General features: G+C 57.8%; 2 protein-coding genes across 5 annotated transcripts in view; both read left to right on the top strand.

The window, feature by feature from the left end:
- Positions 1-1982, top strand: part of LOC139788031 (A disintegrin and metalloproteinase with thrombospondin motifs 10-like) — a 55265-nt gene extending 53283 nt beyond the window's left edge. For both annotated transcript variants that reach the window (XM_071727547.1, XM_071727548.1), the window contains one exon: positions 282-1982. In XM_071727547.1, the coding sequence (XP_071583648.1) occupies positions 282-391 (110 nt within the window). In that variant the 3' untranslated portion in view covers positions 392-1982. The remainder of the gene's footprint in view (positions 1-281) is intronic.
- Positions 1983-3915: 1933 nt separating this feature from the next.
- Positions 3916-19929, top strand: MYO1F (myosin IF). Of its 3 annotated transcripts, none has more exons than XM_071728188.1 (28): positions 3916-4041; positions 7804-7941; positions 9741-9830; positions 10323-10417; positions 11590-11677; positions 11886-11975; positions 12099-12230; positions 12317-12445; positions 12521-12653; positions 13054-13250; positions 13348-13428; positions 13611-13697; positions 13817-13903; positions 14141-14308; positions 14386-14471; positions 14786-14867; positions 14972-15078; positions 15363-15461; positions 15536-15680; positions 15820-15934; positions 17095-17264; positions 17375-17520; positions 17616-17762; positions 17842-17990; positions 18246-18329; positions 18445-18646; positions 19305-19471; positions 19562-19929. In XM_071728188.1, the coding sequence occupies exons 1-28, from the start codon at positions 4039-4041 to the stop codon at positions 19636-19638; spliced, it is 3294 nt and encodes a 1097-aa protein (XP_071584289.1). In that variant the 5' UTR covers positions 3916-4038; the 3' UTR covers positions 19639-19929. The 3 variants fall into 3 exon arrangements, 2 of the variants coding, with proteins under 2 accessions (XP_071584289.1, XP_071584290.1); XM_071728189.1 differs by having other exon boundaries at positions 3962-4041; positions 7809-7941; XR_011722837.1 differs by lacking the exons at positions 19305-19471; positions 19562-19929 and having other exon boundaries at positions 17842-17956; positions 18445-18555.
- The last annotated feature ends 516 nt before the right edge of the window (positions 19930-20445 follow it).

The following is a 20445-nucleotide window of genomic DNA, read 5'->3' as shown; positions in this document are numbered from 1 at the left end:
GGGGCTGCGTGGCACCGGGTCACGGTGAGGCTCTCATGGGGAGGAGACCTGATGCTGTCCCCTCTAGTCCTAGGCCGAACTGGCATGTTGTGACCCTGATAAATGAAATAATTGCAAAGGGAAGCTTTCAGTAATGAAGCTCTCAGTTCCTTCAAAAAGCCCTCAGGAGCCAGGCATCAGGGTGCAAAAGGTGCTTGCATGGTGCTGGTCAGAAATTCCCCCTGGGGTTGCTGGTCCCCCAGGCAGCTGTAACCCTGGTTTTCCCTCTGTCACCCACCCAGAGTGCAAGGATGTGAACAAGGTGGCCTACTGCCCGCTCGTCCTGAAGTTCAAGTTCTGCAGCCGGACCTACTTCCGACAGATGTGCTGTAAAACCTGCCAGGGGCATTAGGGAGACTGCGTGAGCCCTGTGGGAAAACTGGAAGGCAACAGCTCTGCCGGGGGGGTCTTCCACCTGTGCCCTTCCCCTCTGCCCCAGGAACCTCCCCTGGGTCCAACACAGACACTTGGTCGAGCTTCCAGCAGGAGCCAGCGTCACCCAACCCCATCCCCCCCCCCAAAGCCATGCACCCTTCACCCCCGAGCTTCCCAGTGTTCCCAGTTAAACCACTGCCAGACGCTGCTGCCACCGCCGTGGCACTGGTGGGAGAGGGAGAAGCTGGGCAGAGCAGGGACATTACTTGAAATTCTGATGTTGTTATTTATTTAGTAGTGGATCCCAGGTCCTGCAGGAACCGAGGCAGCCGCCACCCGAGAGGCACCGCTCACCCTCTTGTGCTGCCTTTCCCTCAGGGACCCCTGGGAGGTTTCAGGTGCCACGGGTGACAAGCACAGCTGGTGGCTTCTGGGTGATGGATGAAAGTGAGCTGCTGAGGGCAGTGGGTGGGAGCAGGGATTTTGTTTTCTTGGTTTGCATCTTGTCACCATGGTCGTGCAGCAGGGGACAGAGCGGGTCACTCAGTGAGCAGAGCGGTGACACCAGTTTAACTGGGAGAGGGGGTTGCTCAGACTCTCTTCACAACCTACTTTCAATGGAGTGTCCTCCTATTTTTCCTTAGAGCCCTCATCACTATTATGATAATTTTTTATTCTGGAAACCCCTCAAAGCATGAGCTGAGGGCAGGGCTGAGGTGTGCTCAGGGTTGCAGTCACTGAACGGGCGTCAAGGACATGCTGGGCTGCAGGAAGCAAAGGAGGATGCAGGACAAGAATTATCTTGGCCACAGTGTCCCCAGTGCCAAATCATGGGACCAGGGCCTTCCCCAGCCACCACGGCTGCTTTTCCTCCAGAGGTGCTTTACTTCCAAAGGTGCTTTGCCTCCAAAAGGTGCTTTGCCTCCCAAGGCAGCCTCACCACATGCCACTGTGTCCTCGGAGTGCTGGTCCCAGTGCCACCAGCTCCCCTGCCCCCAGGGGACCTCCAGTGATGGGAAAAGAGCAAGCCTGAAGTTCCTTCAGGTCACCTTGTGCCCAAACTTGGGCCAATGCTCCTTTTCTCCCTGGGACACCACAGCCCGGGGAGGAGATCTGAATTTCAAATCTACCAAGCGTGTGCTTCTTGTTAGCATTATTGTTATTATTATTATTATTATTTTCAAGCCTTTCTTGTCCAAAGCCATGTTCAGTTCCCCTTGGGGGTCACCTGTGTGGTGCAGGGAGGTGGACAACCCTCTTTTCCCAGAGAAAACCTCTCCCCCCTGCCAGCCCTCAGGGGTTACTCCATCCTTTCTCTTCCTCCTGGCTCATCAGCCGATTGCAGCTTCTCTGGTGCTCAGCAAACCCCGATGGGCTGTCGAGTGGGTCTTCATTTGCCTTCCTTCCTGGTGCCATGCTCTGTTTGGACATGTCGGGGAGGAGAGGGGGTGTTTTCACCTTTTTATATAGATATATATATAGTGAAAAATGTTTAACATACTAACTCTGAGGAGGAGCGATGTAACAGCATGATTTATAATAAAGGAGTAGCTACGATCCCGGGCACAGCTTCTGGTCCCAGTCTTGTTTCTGGTCCCAGTCTTGTTTCTGGTCCCAGTCTTGTTTCTGGTCCCAGTCTTGTTTCTGGAATGGCAAACCCAGGCTCTGAGCAGCCCCACACCACAATGTGCTCAGACTGAAGGAGTTGGGGCAGCAGGGAGGGTTTTCCATTCAGGTTGGAGAGGTGAGCTTGGCCCATGCTGCATGGCACGTAGGACCCATGGGGTGCTGCTGGTTATGCTGCTTTTGGGATTTCAGGGAAGGGTTGGTTTGATGAACTCCATGTCTGCAACATGACTGATGCTGCCCTGGATCCCTTGGGCTGGAATGGACACAGAGGTTTTTGCCCTGGCTCTGGAGAACCAGATGGACCCTTCAGTGGGGCCTATAGCAACAGGACAAAGGGGAATGGTTTTAAACTAAAAGGGGAAATTTGGTTGCCAAAGAGTATCCTCCATCCATCTCTTACAGAATGGGTGAGATGCAGGGATGGGCACAGGGTGGGTGCTGGACCTGGCAGGATGGGGGACACCATCCGTGGTTCTTTACCATAAAAATAGTGGAAAAATGGAACAGGTTGCCCAGGGAAGTAGTTGAGGCCTCATCCCTGGAGATATTTAAGGTGAAGTCTGATGAGGCTCTGAGCAACCTGATCTCACTCAGGACATCCCTGCCTACTACAGGGGGATGGACAAGATGACCTTTGGAGGTTCCTTCCAACGCAGATTATTCTATGATCCTCAAGGGTTGGGCAGTTCTTGTAGTTGCTCTGGTCAACTTTCTTGGGTTGTAGCACCCAGATGCTCCCATCACTGCCCAAAGCTCCCCTGCTCCCACCCTGCTCTGCTTGCTGGTGCTGTGGCAGGTGGTGGCCAGGGGCAGGGTTGCCTTCTCTGGGCCCCTCAGTTCAGGAAGGATATCAAGGTCCTAGAGCAGGTCCAAAGGAGGGCAACCAGGCTGGTGAAGGGACTCGAGCACAGACCCTATGAAGAGAGGCTGAGGGAGCTGGGGGTGTGGAGGCTGGAGAAGAGGAGGCTCAGGGGAGACCTCATCGCTCTCTCCAACTCCCTGAAAGGAGGTTGGAGCCAGGGGGGGGTTGGGCTCTTTTCCCAGGCAACTCTCAGCAAGACAAGAGGGCACAAGAGGTCTCAAGTTGTGCCAGGGGAGGTTTAGGTTGGACATTAGAAAGAATTTCTTTCTGGAGAGGGTGATCAGACCTTGGAATGGGCTGCCCAGGGAAGGGGTGGATTCTCCATCCCTGGAGATATTTCAAAAGAGCCTGGATGTGGCACTCAGTGCCATGGGCTGGGAACCACGGGGGGAGTGGAGCAAGGGTTGGACTTGATGAGCTCTGAGGTCCCTTCCAACCCAGCCCATTCTGTGATTCTATGATTCTGATGGCCTGGGGACAAGGGACAGTAAGGAGGCCATGGTGATGGTGGCAGGGCTGCTGCATTAAGACTGGGCTGGGTTTGCAAGAGCAGTGGTGGTGGGGACACCATCACAGCTGTCCCCTGCACATCTCCAGAGATGGTCTTCCCAAAATAGCTGCTGCCCATTTTAGCCAAAATGTTTCCTCCACTGTGGCCTTTTTTATACAAAAAAAAAAAAAAAAAAAAAAAAAAATCAGTAGCTAAAAGCATCTTCCTACTAAAACCACTGTGAACCAGAGCATCTCCTGGAGGGGACACATCAAATTGTCACCCTGGGGGGAGTGGGGGAAGGTTTTGTGGAGGCTCTGAGCATCAGTGCTGAACTGTACCCAGCAGCCACACACTTACCCAGGCTGGTGACCCCCAGCACCAGCAACACCCATCTGCAGCCAAGCTGGGGTCACCCTGGGCAAGGCCACCTCAAGTCCCCCCGCTGGCAGCAGAGAGCCACCCTCATCTTCCCCACCCTCGGCAAACCGATGCAGAATGAGGAAGTGGGTGGAGGAACAAAAAAAGCAACACAATTTAGTTGCAATTTGTAGTTGCAGCAGAAAGACAAAAGCAAAGTGCTTGGGGGGTGGCCCTGAGCCCGCGGTGACAAGAGCCCCAGGGGACAGGACACAGGGACACCATGGTGAGTGTGAGCTGGGTCCCCCCACCCCATTCCCCTCGGACACCCTGGGGATGTCACCCACCCTTCCTGCCACCTCAGGGCTGTCCCAGCCCTGTCCTCTCTTGTCCTTGTTGTGATCCCTCGATGCTTCCCAGGAGGTGCCAGGAGCCCTCCCAGTGTCCCCGCTGGAGAGGGGACAGTGCTGCCCCCTCCTTGGGGACAGGGTGTGGAGCTGGGGCTGGGTGAGATTCAGGGATGGGCACAGGGTGGGTGCTGGTCCTGGCAGGATGGGGGACACCAGGACGTGAGGCTGAGCCCACACACAGGGGGTTGGATTTTGCCATCACTGGTGATGGTGCCCACAGCAGAACCTTCGTGTTCCTCGTGGCCCAACTTCACCAGCACTGCTGGTTTCATGCTCATGGTGTGGGCAGAGCAAGGTGCAGGGAGGGGGCAACTGAAGGCAGGGAGGTGCTGGGGTGAGCCCAGAGAAGGGAATGGAGCTGGGGAAGGGGCTGGAGCAGAAATCTGCCCAGGAGCAGCTGAGGGCCCTGGGGGTGTTGATCCTGGAGCAGAGGAGGCTGAGGGGAGACCTTCTGGCTCTCTGCAACCCCCTGAGAGGAGGTTGGAGCCAGGGGGGGTCGGGCTCTGCTCCCAAGGAACAAGAGATGGGACAAGAAGAACTTTGGGCCTCAAGTTGTGCCAGGGCAGGACTGGAGATCAGAAGAAACTTCTGCCCCTCAAGAGTCATTAAACACTGACCCAGTGTTGAATCCCCATCCCTGGAGGGGTTTCAAAGCCCTGGAGATGTGGTGCTGAGGGACATGGGGTAGCACTGGACTTGGTAGAGTTGGGTTAATGGTTGGACTGGATGATCTGAAAGGGCTTTTCCATCCAGAATAATTCTGTGATTGTGTGACCCTCGGGGTGGTGGTACCCAGGGTTGGACCTTGCACCTGGGTGTGTGCTGGGAACAGGAGCTGCAGGAAGGGCAGCAGCCAGAGCTGGGAGTTGATCTGGAGATCAGGAGAAAAGGAAGATGAAAGCTCTGAAAATTATGGAGTATGGGTCTGCTAAGAGTGATGCTGTGCCCAAACATTTCCACCCAGCCAGGAAGGGGATGGTGGCCTGGCTCAAACAGAGCCTTTCCCCCCACAAAGTCCCCATTGCCACCCCTGAGAGGCTGCTCAGATGCTGTCCCCAAGACACAAACACTGTCCACTCCCCACCCAAGACCTGAAGATGTTTTGTGGCTTCACGTAGGGCTGTGACTCCAACTCCTGCCAGGGCCCATTCTTGGGGTCAGCCCCATCCTCAGAACACCCCATCCCCAACTGCTGCTGGTGCTTGGGATCTGGGGGGGTGGGTGGGATTCAACCGCCCCGGATGCTCTTCTCAAGGTTTCCTGTGGTTTTAAGGTGTTGGTTGCATCAGCTCTTCCCCTTCTCAAGACAGAAGGTACCATGTCCACTCCCTGCCCGGGGTGTGCAGAGGGTTTTGGGGTTTCTTTGGTGGCTCAGACCTGAGCTTTGAAGAAACCCAGATGCTGTTTTGCAATCTGCAGGGCCGTTCCCCACCCTGCTTCTGCCATCCTACCATCAGAACCAGGCACATCTGGGCACGGGTGGTGACAGTCCCCATCCTACAACTGGGACACCCCCGGGGATCCTGCTGGGGGTCCCCACGTGTGAACTCCTCATGGGGTCACCAGCAGAGCAAGGTCACTGGAGCAAAGTGGCCTCAAACTGCACTTGCAAACCATGGCCAAGGGTTGCTGGGAGCTGAGGATGGGACAACCTCTGGGCCAGGCCACCCATCAGTCCTGTTCCTTGGGGGTCCCGTGGTGGTGACTTCCCAAGCTGCTGCTCATCCCCTGCCCTGGGAGAACAGAGAGGACTGAGAAGCCTCTGCCCCAGACTTCTGAAAGCAAACCCAGTTTGTGTCCCTGATCCCTGCAGGGGCTTGGCTGGGTGCTGAGCCCAGGCAGCTGCACAGGTTCAGGGACCATCATCCCATCTTCATCCATGAACCTCCTGTGCCACCCCTGGGACATGCTGAGAAAAGCCAGGCAGACCTCGTGCTCCCAAAACCAACCCCAGCCCTGCAAATACCTGGGACCAAACCTCCATGGGAATGAACCAGGGGCTTTCACCACAGCTGGGCTGCACCAGGAAAGCACCAAAGCACCCATCCTGCACCCAGAGGAAGAGGAGAAGGAGGAAGGCATGTGCTCACCTCTGGCAGCTCTGAGTAACCATCTGACTGCAAGAGAAACTCCGGGTGTCAGCTCGAAAGCTCTGAGCTTGCAGCACAGGAAACACTCAGCTCATCTTTGCCTTAATTTGGTGCCAGGACCACGCAAACCCTGGGTGGCTGTGCCAAGGGCTCAGGGTGGTGAAGGAATGGGAAAGGGAATCCCCACACAGGGGATGGGGAACTCACTGGCTCCTCTCCACCTGAAGCAGGAGGTGTTGTCCAGGTTGGGCTGAAGCTGGAAGGCTCCTGGGGTCCCCTGGGTGCCAGCACAGTGACCTGGAGCAAATGTCTGAGCTCACCTGGGGTTTTCTGGGTGGTTTGTTAGGAGGGAGGGGAGGAGGAGGAGGGGAAGTCAAGAAAAAAAGACCAAAGCAACAAAGAGGAGGAAGAGGAGAAGCTACCCATGAGGTCTCAGGCAGCATGAGCAGCCCTGATCCACCTTGAGATGACCCAGGTCCATGTGTCCCAAGGAAAGGTGGTGGGACAAAGGAGACAAAAGACCCTCTACCAGCTGGGGGGTGGGATTCAGCTGCTCGTGGAGTTTGGAGTCTTTTGGGTTGCAAAGCCCAGCATGGGGGGAGGTGGCTGGGGAGCAGAAGGATGCTGCTGAACCCCTCTGTGCTCCACGACAGTCCTCTGTCCCCTGTCCCAATGGTCCCATGTTGTGCCAAGGATCCAGGAGTGCAGGGGCAGACAGGAGGGTGTGGAAGGGTCAGGGTCTGGAGGACTGAAATCTTGAAAAACAGCAGGAAAAGGAAGCAAAAGGGGAAGAGTAGAAAAGGGAAATGGAAAGAGTAAGAGGCTGGGGGCAACAAGGGGGAGGAGAAGTGAAATCAGTGCTGGTGAAAGCGGAACAGTGGGGGCTGTGGGATGGATACAGAGGAGCCATGGACAGGTCTGGATGAGGTGTCCCCTCCTGGTCACCATGCTGGGACACTGTGGTGGTGAGCAGCAACGTCCCTGTGCAGCACCAAGAACAAGGAACCTTTGGACACTTTACTTTTTGCAGAGGAAAATCTTCCCCCCTGCCTCCCATGGCACAACAGAGCTGGGAGAGTTGGGGGGTGGTTGGAAAGTGGGGGCTGGTGTCACCCTGAACAGAGAGGAAAGGGTGATGGGGGCATGGTCACACCTCTGCCCTGGTGCAACAGGGGCACCCGCAGTGCTAGAGACATCCTCACCTGCAATTCTTCCCTATCCTCTGTGTTATTTTTACTGCCACTTTGGCTCATTAGCAAAACCTGAGCAGTAATTGCCTCGTTAGTCCTTCATTAAGCACCCGCAGGCTGCCAGTGCCCCAGCTGCTCTTATCTGGGGGAAGAGCAGTGGGGGGGGATCCAGAGGGATGGGATTTGAGCTTTGCAAGTTCCTGGCATAGCCCAGACACCTCTTGGCACCACCTGAGGGTTTTGGAGGCAGAGCTGGGTCAGGCAGAGCAGCTCAGGGAGATGTGGGGCCAGGACTGGGGCCACAACTCCCATGGCATCGTGGTGGCCCTGGAGCAGTGGCTGTGACCTCTCCCTGCAGGGCAGCAAGGAGCGATTCCATTGGCAGAGCCACAATGTCAAGCAGAGTGGTGTGGATGACATGGTCCTGCTCTCCAAGATCTCCGAGGAGGCCATTGTGGAGAACCTCAAGAAACGTTTTATGGATGATTATATCTTTGTATCCTTCCCCAGGGCAGTGGGACAGGGATGAGGAGCAGCATGGATCTGCTCCAAGGCTTTGCCAGGGTGTGGGTCAATCTGGGGCTGCCTCAACACTGACAGAGTGTCCTGCCCCACGTTGTGGTGGGACAAGACTGGGGTCAGCTGGAGGAATGCCAACCATTCCCAAGCTGAGTTGCAAGCAGCAGAAACACTTTTCCCCTCTCCCTTTCCTCCTCCTGCTGTGCCCTGGGGCCCGTTTTGGTCCTTCCTTTGTGCCCCAAGCAAAGAGCATTGAGCAAAGTCCCTCGTCTGCTGCCTCCCAGGGCTTCTTCACACTGGAGACCTCCCTGCCTGTGCCGAGGGGACTGGACCCCAGTGCCAGTAGTGGCCATTGTCCCCTGCTGTCCCCTGGTCCCTCCATGCACATGCTCTACACCCCCAGCAAACCCTGGGTGGAGCAGGAGCATCCCTGCAGACATGAAGAGGAGGTGCCACCCCTCATTTTCCACCGGTGTCCTGAGACATGGAGGAGCCAGCACGGGGCTCAAAGCTCTCACCCTGCCCGGTGTCACCCACCCTGTGCCATCCCCCAGCCTGGGGGCTCACACAACTGACACGGCCAAGCACAAAACTCAGTGGCTCCTGGGGACGTGTCCCCACCACTCGAGGTGCTCAGCCCCACACACAGCTGGCTCAGCACCCTGGGATTGTCACACACTCTGTCCCTCAGCTCTGGTAGGGACAGGGACAGAGCCAGGCAGAGGGGGTGGCAGTGGCAGTGGGGCTGAGCTGTGGCTGTGGCTGTGGTTTCCCTGAAGATGTGGCTCTGTCCTTACAAGGTCAAGGGCTGTCTGGGGCCAGGGGTGACGTAGCCATCCCCCCCACTCTGGGGCTTGAAACATTTTTAGGGCCTGGGGTTTGTTTTGTCCTGGTTTTTGTTTTTTGTTGCTCGGAGTTTTTGTTTTATTCAGGGGGAAAAAAACACCCCACACAGCCTTTTTCTTCCTTTTTTTCTGTGCTTTGTTCTGTCTCACCATGACTCAATGCCCCACGCTTCTGCATTTCCCCGAAAAGTCCCACAGCCCCTCTCTGCCCACCCCTCTGCTGCTTCCCCCACAACCACCTTGCTCTTGGGTTGGCCCAAAATAGGATCTGGAGGGCTGGGGGGTGACAGCCCTGTCACTGCTCTGTCCCAGACCTCCAGATCCCCAGCACCTGCCCTGGAGTGGCTCATCCCCATCCTGCTGCTCCTTCAATTCCAGGCACAATTCCCCATTTTTCCATCCCCCTACCCCACACCCAGCTGACTGGGCAATGCTGCAGGCAGGCACCGAGGGGGGAAAAGCAAGAGCTGGGGTTTTCTCTCCTCTCTGTGCCTCAGTTGTGCAATGGAGCTGGTTTCCTGCTGCAGAAGGAGCAGGTGGAGCATGAGCAGCTGAGCAGATTGTGGGGGCTGGAAATGCCACTTTAGGAGCTGCTCCTCAGCCAGAAGGCAGGGAGCTGAGGGGCTGCTCCTGCTGTGCCCTGCACCCATCACACCGGGTCAGCCCGGGGCTGAGGGAGCAAAGAACACAGGGGAACAGCAAGTCACGGCAGCAGTTTGCTTGTCCCTCAGCTGGAATCCCCTGTGGTATTCCCGGTGCAGCTCCAAGGATGAGGCAGGGACATCCTCAGCCCCCCGGGACCCAAGCACCTCCCTCCCTGCCTTTGCTCTCTTTGATGCCGCCTCTGGGGCGGGAGGGCGACATGGGAAAGGGAGAATATGGCTAAGAGGGGACACGGGGAGGGACGTGGAGACCTTAACCTGCTTCTCAGACCTACATCGGGCCGGTGCTGATCTCTGTCAACCCCTTCAAGCAGATGCCGTACTTCACCGACCGGGAGATCGAGCTGTACCAGGGAGCGGTGAGGCTGCTGCCTGCCTGCTGCTCCCGGCTCCTTTGAGTTTCAGTCCATGTGAAACACATCCAGGGAGGGGGTTTCCCGTGTCTCACAAGTGTCCCCATCCGTCCTCCCTTGGGTGCTGCGGGGGTCAGTGCTCCCAGGCACTCCACTGATGGAGTCAGTAAGGAGATTCGGGAGCAAATCCACATTCCTGGGAAATTCGGCTCCTAAACCCACCCCCAAAGCAAGCCAAACATTGGTAAAATCCAGCCCCAGGGACTAACCCTGCCACAACCGGCTTCCCGAGGAGGGGGGGGGGAGGGTGAAAAAAAAAAAAAAGAACCAAACCCAAACATCTCACATGCTGGTGCTGAGCTCATGGTTGTGCAAGGGATTTAATTCCCTATCCCTTCTGTGAAGCTCTCGTGGGGACAGAGCTGAGGGGATCGGGGAGGGGGTGCTGGTGGCTGCCCCCTGCTCAGTGCTGCTCTCCTGTCCCCTTCCCCCATTTAGGCTCAGTATGAAAATCCCCCCCACATCTACGCCCTGGCTGACAACATGTACCGCAACATGCTGATCGACGGGGAGAACCAGTGTGTCATCATCAGGTAGGGGACACGTGGGGACCCTGTGGCACTGCCATGGGGCTGGCTGCCCCCAGCACCCCTCACCCCACACCTGAGGCCACAGTGGAAAGTGATGGCCTGGCCAGCAGGAGCAGGGCAGGGATCATCCCCCTGAGCTGGGCACTGCTGAGGCTGCACCCCCAATCCTGGGCTCAGTTCTGAGCCCCTCAGGACAAGAAGGACATTGAGGGGCTGGAGAGTGTCCAGAGAAGGGAATGGAGCTGGGGAAGGGGCTGGAGCAGAAGTCTGCCCAGGAGCAGCTGAGGGCCCTGGGGGTGCTGATCCTGGAGCAGAGGAGGCTGAGGGGAGACCTTCTGGCTCTCTGCAACCCCCTGGGAGGAGGTTGGAGCCAGGGGGGGTCGGGCTCTGCTCCCAAGGAACAAGGGATGGGACAAGAGGGAATGGCAAAACAGCCTTAAGTTGCACCAGGAGAGGTTTAGATTGGAGATTAGAAGAAACTTCTTCACTGCAAGGGGCATTAAACACTGGCCCAGGCTGCCCAGGGCAGTGGTTGAATCCCCATCCCAGGAGGGGTTTCCAAGCTGGGCAGATGTGGTGCTGAGGGACATGGGTTAGCACTGGACTTGGTAGAGTTGGATTAATGGTTGGACTGGGTGATCTGAAAGGTTTTTCCAACCAGAACAATTCTGTGACTAAGCCCATTGGTGGATCCTAGGGCACTCAGTGTGTTGGGGTGCCTGGAGGGACCCTGGTGTCCTGGGCCACCAGCACCAGCCAGGGCTGTGACCATGACTGTGTTGTCCCTTGTGCAATGCTCCTTTCCGGCTGAGTGATGCAAGGGATGTGATGATCAGGATGTGGGGCAAGGCCAGAGACTTCTTGAGGCTCCCAAGTCTCCCTCATCCCTTTCAAAATCTAGCAACAACAAATCAAACATCTCCTCCTGGAGCAGCTCCTCACCCAGCCTTGCTCCAACTTCTCTTCTACCCCGAGGACTCCCAGCACCTGGGAGCCCCATCCCTGGTCTTAGAGCTGCCACACCTCAGAGGACAGGGCAGAACAGAGGCCACAACCCCTGTCACCCACAGCCACCACACCCCAGCCCTGCTCCAGCATCCCACCCTGAAGTACTCCCAGGATGGGTGACCCTGCTGGGACCATTTCACATTTCCTTGGTTTTGACATTTGCACAGTGGAGAAAGTGGGGCCGGGAAAACAGTGGCAGCAAAATACATCATGGGCTACATCTCCAAAGTGTCCGGGGGTGGTGAGAAAGTACAGGTATGACTGACACACCCCCCCCCTGCACCACCATCACTTCACCTCCCAACCCACCACCCCTGCCACCCGCTCGTCCCATCCCATGGTGGCACATGGAGCAGGCTCCAGGGCTGGGGACACCCAGGTCTGTCCCTGGCCCTGACATGGGGCTGCTGTGTGGGGCACAGGACTGCAGCCCCCTGGCTCAGCCCTCTCCTTCTGTCCCCAGCACGTGAAGGACATCATTCTGCAGTCCAACCCACTGCTGGAAGCTTTTGGAAATGCCAAAACCGTCCGGAACAACAACTCCAGCCGCTTCGTAAGTCTCCAGGGTGGGTGTAGAGGCTCAGGATTGAGCCCGGGGGGGGTAGGAGAGGAGGTAGGGCTGGGGGGAGTGAGGGGTCCAGGCCCATGGCTCTGAGCAGGAGCTGTGCTGGAGCAGGGGAAGTACTTTGAGATCCAGTTCAGCCGGGGCGGTGAACCCGACGGGGGGAAGATCTCCAACTTTCTGCTGGAGAAGTCGAGGGTGGTGAGCCAGAACGAGTGCGAGAGGAATTTCCATATCTACTACCAGGTACCCCAGGGGGTGGGAGGCACAGAGCTGGCCAGGTGGCCAGAGGGGCTGGGGACCAGGGATCTGCAGCTCCTGCTTCTCTCCAGCTCATCGAAGGGGCTGAGCAGAGGCAGAACTTGGGCATCATGAGCCCCGATTATTACTACTACCTGAACCAGTCAGACACCTACCAGGTGGAAGGCACGGATGACCGCAGCGACTTCCATGAGACCATGGTGAGTCCCCAGAAAGAACAGTCCCCAACGCCAGCCGTGGCCAGGCCAGGCCTGACGGGCTCCCCACATCCCCAGAACGCCATGCAGGTCATCGGCATCCGGGGTGAGGACCAGCAGCTGGTGCTGCAGATCGTGGCAGGGATCCTGCACCTGGGGAACATCAGCTTTCGGGAGGAGGGCAACTACGCTCGGGTGGAAAATGCTGACTGTGAGTAGCCCACTCCATCCTGCTCCAGGGGAAAAAAGTGGGGATGCTCACAGAGCCCCTTGGCGATGAACTGTCAGCTCCGTAGCACAAAACTTCCCCACGTTACACATGGGGAAAATGGGGCAAAATCATCACTGAATTGTTCTGGTTGGAAAAGACCTTTTTAAAATCATCGAGTGAGCAAGCGAATGGCACAACCAGAGCATCATTAGCAAGAGGATGGATGCCAGGAGACACTTGCTGGGATTTAGCAGAGGGATGACCACGTCCCACATCCACCGCTGTCCTCTGCGCTCAGACGGGGCTGGGGGGTCCGGCAGCTACTGCGGGCAGCAAGTTGGGGTGGGGAGGGGGGGCACGTGGGGAAGAGGCAGCCCTGATCACCCCCTGCTCTGCCCAGCCTTGGCCTTCCCTGCCTACCTGCTGGGGATCGCCCAGGACCGCCTCAACGAGAAGGTGACCAGCAGGAAAATGGACAGCAGGTGGGGCGGCCGCTCCGAGTCCATCACCGTCACCCTCAACGTGGAGCAGGCAGCTTACACCCGGGACGCCCTGGCCAAGGGGCTCTACACTCGTGTCTTTGACTTTCTGGTGGAGGTGTGTGGTCCAGCATGGCCGTGGTGTGCAGGGGACACCCACCACCCCCACCACCCGACACCCCAATGAAGGTGTCTTGTCCTGTCTCTCCCTGCAGTCCATCAACCGGGCCATTCAGAAGCCACACCAGGAGTTCAACATCGGGGTGCTGGACATCTACGGCTTCGAAATATTCCAGGTATGTGCTGCAAGGAGAGTGGCCAGAGCAGGGGCCTGTCAGCAGCCCCAGGAAGGGTGCCGCTCCAGGGACTCTGCACACAGGTGCAAAGGCTCTGTTTGGGATCCCCCCCACCAGTGCAGGGAAAGGAGCAGAAGCCGACTCAGCCCCCATCTTTTCTTTCATCTTTGGGCCTTTTGCAGAAAAATGGCTTTGAGCAATTCTGCATTAACTTCGTGAACGAGAAGCTGCAGCAGATCTTCATAGAGCTGACCCTGAAGGCAGAGCAGGTATGGGGAGCTGGGCTGAGGGGACTGCACCAGCACCTCAGTTCCTGCACCCCACCATGGCCAGACCAGGGAGGCTGCAGCGTGTCCCATGGACTGGACAATTAATTCCTCCCCCACAGGAGGAATACGTGCAGGAGGGGATCAAGTGGACCCAAATCCAGTACTTCAACAACAAAGTGGTTTGTGACCTGATAGAGAACAAGCTGGTGAGTGGAGTCCCCTCCTCCAGGGGGTGCCAGCTGAGCTGGAGGATGCTTCAGGACAGATGGCAGAAGTGTTGGGAGCATCTCTGGGAGAGCAGCAGCTCAGTGTCCTTAACCTAAGCTGTCATTTGGGACAAAGAAGTTTTAAGCAGCACGGGGCCCTGAGCAGAGCCAGGTGCTGCAGGACTGAGCCCTGCCCACAGCCTTTGAACACCCATGGCTTCATTCCCCCTCTCCCAGAACCCCCCCGGGATCATGAGCGTCCTGGATGATGTCTGTGCCACCATGCACGCCACGGGAGAGGGAGCAGATCAGACCCTGCTGCAGAAGCTGCAGGCGGCCGTGGGCACCCACGAGCACTTCAACAGCTGGAGTTCAGGCTTCGTCATCCATCACTACGCAGGCAAGGTACAGCACCCAGCACCCCACATCCCATGGCCCTGGCCACAGCAGGCCCAGGGCTGAGCCCCTGCTGGCATCCCCAGGTCTCCTACGACGTGAGCGGCTTCTGTGAGCGCAACCGCGACGTGCTCTTCACCGACCTGATCGAGCTGATGCAGAGCAGTGAATTGTGAGTCCAGTGAATTGTGTCCCCAGAAAGGCATGGGACATCCTTTACATCCACAACGTAAAGATTTGCTGCTCCTGCCTCTGCTGGAGCCACGGCAGCAGTGCCCAGGGGCTGCAGGGCTGGGAGGAGGGTGGTCACCCACCCGCCAGCACCCATCCTGGGGGTGGTCAAGGGAGGGATGGGTTGGGTGGTGGAGCAGGATTTCCCAGCAGCAGTGGAGCAGCTTTCCTATCGTGGGAGCTGGCTGCAGCTGGGTGGGTGCTGAGGTTGGGGGCCTGGCAGCTCTCACCCAGAGGCTGTCACCTGCCTTTCAGTGGTTTCATCCGGATGCTTTTCCCAGAAAAACTGGATTCTGACAAAAAAGGACGACCTACCACCGCTGGCTCCAAAATCAAGGTACATCCCAGAGGCTGCAGGGCAGGAGCTGCCTCAGGGCCAGAGGCAGGGTGATGGGCTTCCACCATGGCCTTTAATGCTACAGAGCTCAATCCTTGCAACAGAAACAGGCCAACGATCTGGTGACCACACTCATGAAGTGCACCCCCCACTACATCCGCTGCATCAAGCCCAACGAGACCAAGAAACCCCGGGACTGGGAGGAGAGCAGGTAGCAAAGGCCCCTTGTGATGTGCCAGGAATCCCACAGCACCCCAGAAAGGGACCTGGTGCTGCCCCCAGAACTGGCTTTCCTCAAAAAAAGGACCCCCAGGCTGGTCCCTCTGTGCTCCCCTCCCGCAGAGGAGCAAGAGGCAGGTGCTGGGGACACACATGTCCCTCCGTGCCCATCACCCCAAGGTGATGCATCTGAGCCCCAAGAAGCTCCCAGATACAGGCGCCTTTCCCCAACTTCCCTGCTGTCCCACACCAACCGTGTCCCTCCCGGCTCTGCAGGGTGAAGCACCAAGTTGAGTACCTGGGGCTGAAGGAGAACATCCGAGTGCGCCGGGCAGGGTTCGCCTACCGCCGCCTCTTCCACAAATTCCTGCAGCGGTGAGCGACCACCTGGCTGGGGGATGGCAGGTCCCCTTAGCCCAGCTGTGACCCACCTCCCCTTCTCCCCGCAGTTATGCCATCCTCACCCCAGAGACGTGGCCGTCCTGGCGGGGGGACGAGAGGCAAGGGGTGCAGCACTTGCTGTGTTCGGTCAACATGGACCCAGACCAGTACCAGATGGGTCGGAGCAAGGTGTTTGTCAAGAACCCCGAATCGGTGGGTAACCGGGATCTGCCCTGCACCCCAAGGAATGCTGAGCTTGGCTTTGGGCGGTGCTGGGCAGGGGTTGGGGTGCAGGGGAAGGGATGCAGCCAGGGGTGGGAGTCCCCTGGCTCAGCACCCACCTCCCTCCCAGCTTTTCCTCTTGGAAGAGATGCGGGAGCGGAAATTCGACGGCTTTGCCCGGGTGATCCAGAAGGCGTGGCGGCGGCACGTGGCTGTCCGAAAATATGAGCAGATGAGAGAGGAGGGTGAGTACAGGGTAACCCCTGAGCTGGGCACTGCTGAGGCTGCACTCCCAATCCTGGGCTCAGTTCTGGGCCCCTCAGGACAAGAAGGACATTGAGGGGCTGGAGAGTGTCCAGAGAAGGGAATGGAGCTGGGGAAGGGGCTGGAGCAGAAGTCTGCCCAGGAGCAGCTGAGGGCCCTGGGGGTGTTGATCCTGGAGCAGAGGAGGCTGAGGGGAGAGCTTCTGGCTCTCTGCAACCCCCTGAGAGGAGGTTGGAGTCAGGGGGGGTCGGGCTCTGCTCCCAAGGAACAAGGGATGGGACAGGAGGAACTTTTGGCACAACTCAAGTGGTGCCAGGGGAGGTTTAGGTTGGAGCTGGGGAAGAATTTCTCCCTGGAAAGGGTTGTCAGGGCCTGGCCCAGGCTGCCCAGGGCAGGGCTGGAGTCCCCATCATCCCTGGAGGGGTTTCAGAGCCCTGGAGATGTGGGGATGAGGGACGCGGGTTAACACTGAACTCACCAGAGTTGGGTTAATGGTTGGACTCGATCATCCAACCTGGATCCTCTGTTTTTTTCAACCAGAACAATTCTGTGATTAAGACCAGATGAGGACGAGGACACTGACACCCCTTTTAGGGTGTCACTGGGGACAGCCCAACTCCCAGAGCAGCAGGAGAGGTGCTCATTATTAACACGGCCCCTAATTACGGCACTAATGAACAAGGGAGTGAGGAGGGACCCGACTATCAGATGCCCAGGGTCTTTTCCCACACCTTAAAGGAGGGTGCAGATTTCTTGTTCCTATTTCCAGCCCTGGGAGGGGCCATAGGACAGAATCCAGAACCTCCCTGTGCATTTCATTGCCTGCAAAGGGACAGAGAGAGGTAGCTGACCCCATTTCAGGTGTTTCCTCACCCTCCTAAGTGAGCAGTGAAAAATCAAGGGGGGAAAACCCAGTGACCAGCTGAGTCCTTCCCTCCCGAAGTACAAGGGTTTTTTGAGGAAAATTAATGGGGTTTGAAGCCAGCCAAGACTGAGCAGCTCAGGTTCCTCCCATGGCACAAAAAGGATCCATGCGACAGCTCCCACTGTTCCCGCAGCCAGTTTGGGAGGGCAGGGAGTGGGTGGGCAGGGGCTGAGGGCTGGGCCCTCTCCCACAGCATCGCTTTGGGGTCCCTCACAGCCTCCAGCATCCTCTACAACTTCAAAGAGCGGCGAAGGAACAGCATCAACAGGAATTTTGTGGGTGATTACCTGGGCATGGAGGAGCGGCCGGAGCTCCGCCAGTTCCTCACCAAGCGGGAAAGGATCGACTTTGCTGACTCCATCACCAAGTATGACCGGAGGTTCAAGGTACGTGGACCCTCCTGGGGCTTGGGACACGCCAAGCTCTGACTCCTGCTGGCTGCCCTGAGGTGGGCCTCCCAAACACTCCCTCACCTCCTGCTTTTGCCTTTTCCCAGCCCATCAAGAGGGACTTCATCCTCACCCCCAAGTGCTTCTACCTGATTGGGCGGGAGAAAGTGAAGAAAGGTCCTGGGAAGGGGGAGATCAGGGAGGTTCTCAAGAAGAAGGTGGAGCTGCAGGCCGTGAGCGGTGTCTCACTAAGGTACATCAAGAGCCCCCGTTTCCCCCCCCCACCAGGGCCAGTTGGCTTCAGTCTTAACCCCTGCTGACACCTCCACCCTGGAATTGCTCCCCCAGCACCAGGCAGGATGATTTCTTCATCCTCCATGAGAATGATGCTGATAATTTCTTGGAGTCCATCTTCAAGACGGAGCTGATCAGCCTCCTGTGCAAGCGCTACGAGGAGCTGACCCGCACCAAGCTGCGCCTCTGCTTCAAGGACACGTAAGGATGGGGGCCAGGAGAAGTGACAAAGCAGAACAGGGTCCTGCCACTGTAGCTTCATGGTCTCCCTCTCACCTAGACTACAATTTCGGGTGAAGAAGGAGGGCTGGGGCGGCGGTGGCACCCGCAACGTCACCTTCATCAGGGGACAGGGAGACGTGGCCACCCTCAAAGCTGGAGGCAAAACCCTTACGGTCAGCATTGGGGATGGGCTCCCCAGGAATGCCAGTGAGTGCCAGGGTGCCCGGGGGGGTGGTGGGACAGGGGACAGGAGCACCAGGGACACAGGGCATGGCTTGGGAACATCAGGGTGAGACCCAGCCCTTCGGGGTTTGTGTTTCACCCAGGAGGGTCCCTCTTGGGTGATGGGGCAGGTTGGGGTGTTTCAGTGAAGAGGGTGGCTGGGGACAATCTGGGGGGACAGCCCCCCTCATCTCTGGCTCTGAGGACTGTCACCTAACGGGGGGCTTATGTCCCCCCCAGAGCCCACGAGGAAGGCGATGACACAGGGCAGAGGTGGCAGCAGGTGTCCAGCACCCTTCCGAAGGGCCCCATCAGCACCCAGAGGTGAGGAGCGGGTTAGTGGTGGGGATTCAGGGGAGGGGGGGACCCCAAACCTGGCTCCAGCCTGCGCAGGACTCCCTGGGGGGGTTAATGCACCATCCCTGGGGTGGTCTTCCAGGCACTTGCAGCAATGGGACACCCCAGTTCCCACAGGGTGGGGGCCGGACTCAACGGGACACCTACACCACACCCCAAAAGCATTCTCGGGGGCCCCCAGCAGCAGCACTTCCACCCCTCAGAGCTGGACAACATCCCCGGGCACGGCCCCCGTCCGAGCAGAACATGGATTTCCTCAATGTGCCTGACCAGGGGGTGGCCGGGTAGGTCCCCCTCTTCCTTCCATCATTCCCTCCCAGGAGATGCTCCTTCCCTTCCCAGCAGCTCAGCTCCCAGCCCAGCTGGGGTGGGTTGGTCTCTTCTCCCAAGGAACAAGTGGAAATGGCCTCAAGTTGTGCAAGAGGAGGCTTCAGTCAGATATTAGGAAATATTTCTTCCCCAAAAGAGCTGTCAGTGATGGAGTCCCTGTCCCTGGAGAGGTTTCAAAGCTGTGGAGATGTGGTACTGAGGGACACGGGGCAGTGGTGGCCTTGGCACTGCTGGATTAAGTTGGACTTGATAGAATCTTGGACTGGTTTGAGTGTGAAGGGACCTTAAAGATCATCCAGTTCCAACCCCACTGCCGTGGGCAGGGACACCTCCCACTAGACCAGGTCTCTCAAAACAACCCAATGATCTTAAAGATCTTTTCCAACCAAACCAATCCCATGATTCAATGATTCTAACAGCCCAGCCAGCTCTGTGCAGTCTGACCATTCTGCCACCTCTTGCACAACCCAGTTGTCCCAGTCCCTGCACCGGGAGGACCCACCAGAGCTGCTGACCCAGAACATCCCATTCGTGTGGTGCTAGCAGAGCAGGGTGGGCAGGAAGGTGGCCATGTCCCTGCCTGGGGTGAACACAGTCTCTCCTGGTCCCCAGCATGCAGCGCCGGCGCAGCCTGAGCCAGCGGCCACCCCCAGCCGGGCGCCCCAAGCCACAGCCCAAGGTGGTGGCACCGCGGTGCCGGGCGCTCTACCAGTACATCGGGCAGGACGTGGATGAGCTCAGCTTCAACGTAGGGGACATCATTGACATCCTGCTGGAAGGTACCACCAAACCCTCCTCCCCTTCCCAGCTTCTCCCTGCTCTGCCCTGTGGCAGCACCAGACCTGACCCAACTCTCTATTCCTCTCCAGATATTTCTGGCTGGTGGAAAGGCCGGCTGCACGGCAAGGAAGGGCTTTTTCCTGGGAATTACGTGCAGAAGATCTAAGCTGGGTGCAGGTCTCCATCATCCCACCCCATCAAGGCCACACCAGCACCTTTGAAGGGGTTCCCCACACACCACAGCATTGAGTGAGTGCTTGCTGGCCAGCTCGGTGTGTGCCAACCCCCCAGCCCTGCAGCCACTTCTGTTGGTAGCCATTTGGTGGCCTCCCAGCAACAAGGACTGGCTGGTTGCTGCTTGTTTCTCCCCTGGGAGGGGAACTACTCCAGTGGTTCTGGAGTAGAAATAGGATTATTGTTAATAATTAAGGTAAATGATCAGACTCAACACATCTGACTCAAAAACTGGCCACCGAGTTTGTGTTTCACCCTGGTGCTGTCACAAGAGCCCTGTGCCAACACGGGGGACACAGCCTGGAGGCAGCCCCATTCCCTTGCCCCTGACCCCTCCAGATGTTGAATCCAGGCTCCAAGACCCAAGGAACAAGCTGTCTGCCAAGCCTGGAACCACTCTGGACCACCCAGCGCAGCTGGGAGCTGCTGGGACAACAGCGAGGCAGAGCAGGGCACAGGGTGGCATCACCCATCCCTGAGCTTCCACAGGAAAAGCTGTGGGGACCATTTAGCCAAAGCCCAAGGAGCTGTAGCAGCTTTTTCTGAGGGTGATCAGATGGCTGCTGGCCACCCCCCAGTTTGCACCACGGGGCAGGGAAGCCTCACCTGCAGCTGCCAAGGCCAAGGCGTTGGCTGGAGATTCCCAGGCACGGGGGGGACCCTCCCTGCCCTAACCCTGGGACCTGGTGGGGATCTGGGGCTGAATGTCTGACCCGGGGTTCTTCCAAGAGGTTTGTGG

Source organism: Heliangelus exortis, chromosome 28 (assembly GCF_036169615.1).
Source record: "Heliangelus exortis chromosome 28, bHelExo1.hap1, whole genome shotgun sequence".
Taxonomy (NCBI): domain Eukaryota; kingdom Metazoa; phylum Chordata; class Aves; order Apodiformes; family Trochilidae; genus Heliangelus; species Heliangelus exortis.
Note: the sequence above shows the minus strand (reverse complement) of the source record. Positions and strands in the feature narration are given on the sequence as shown.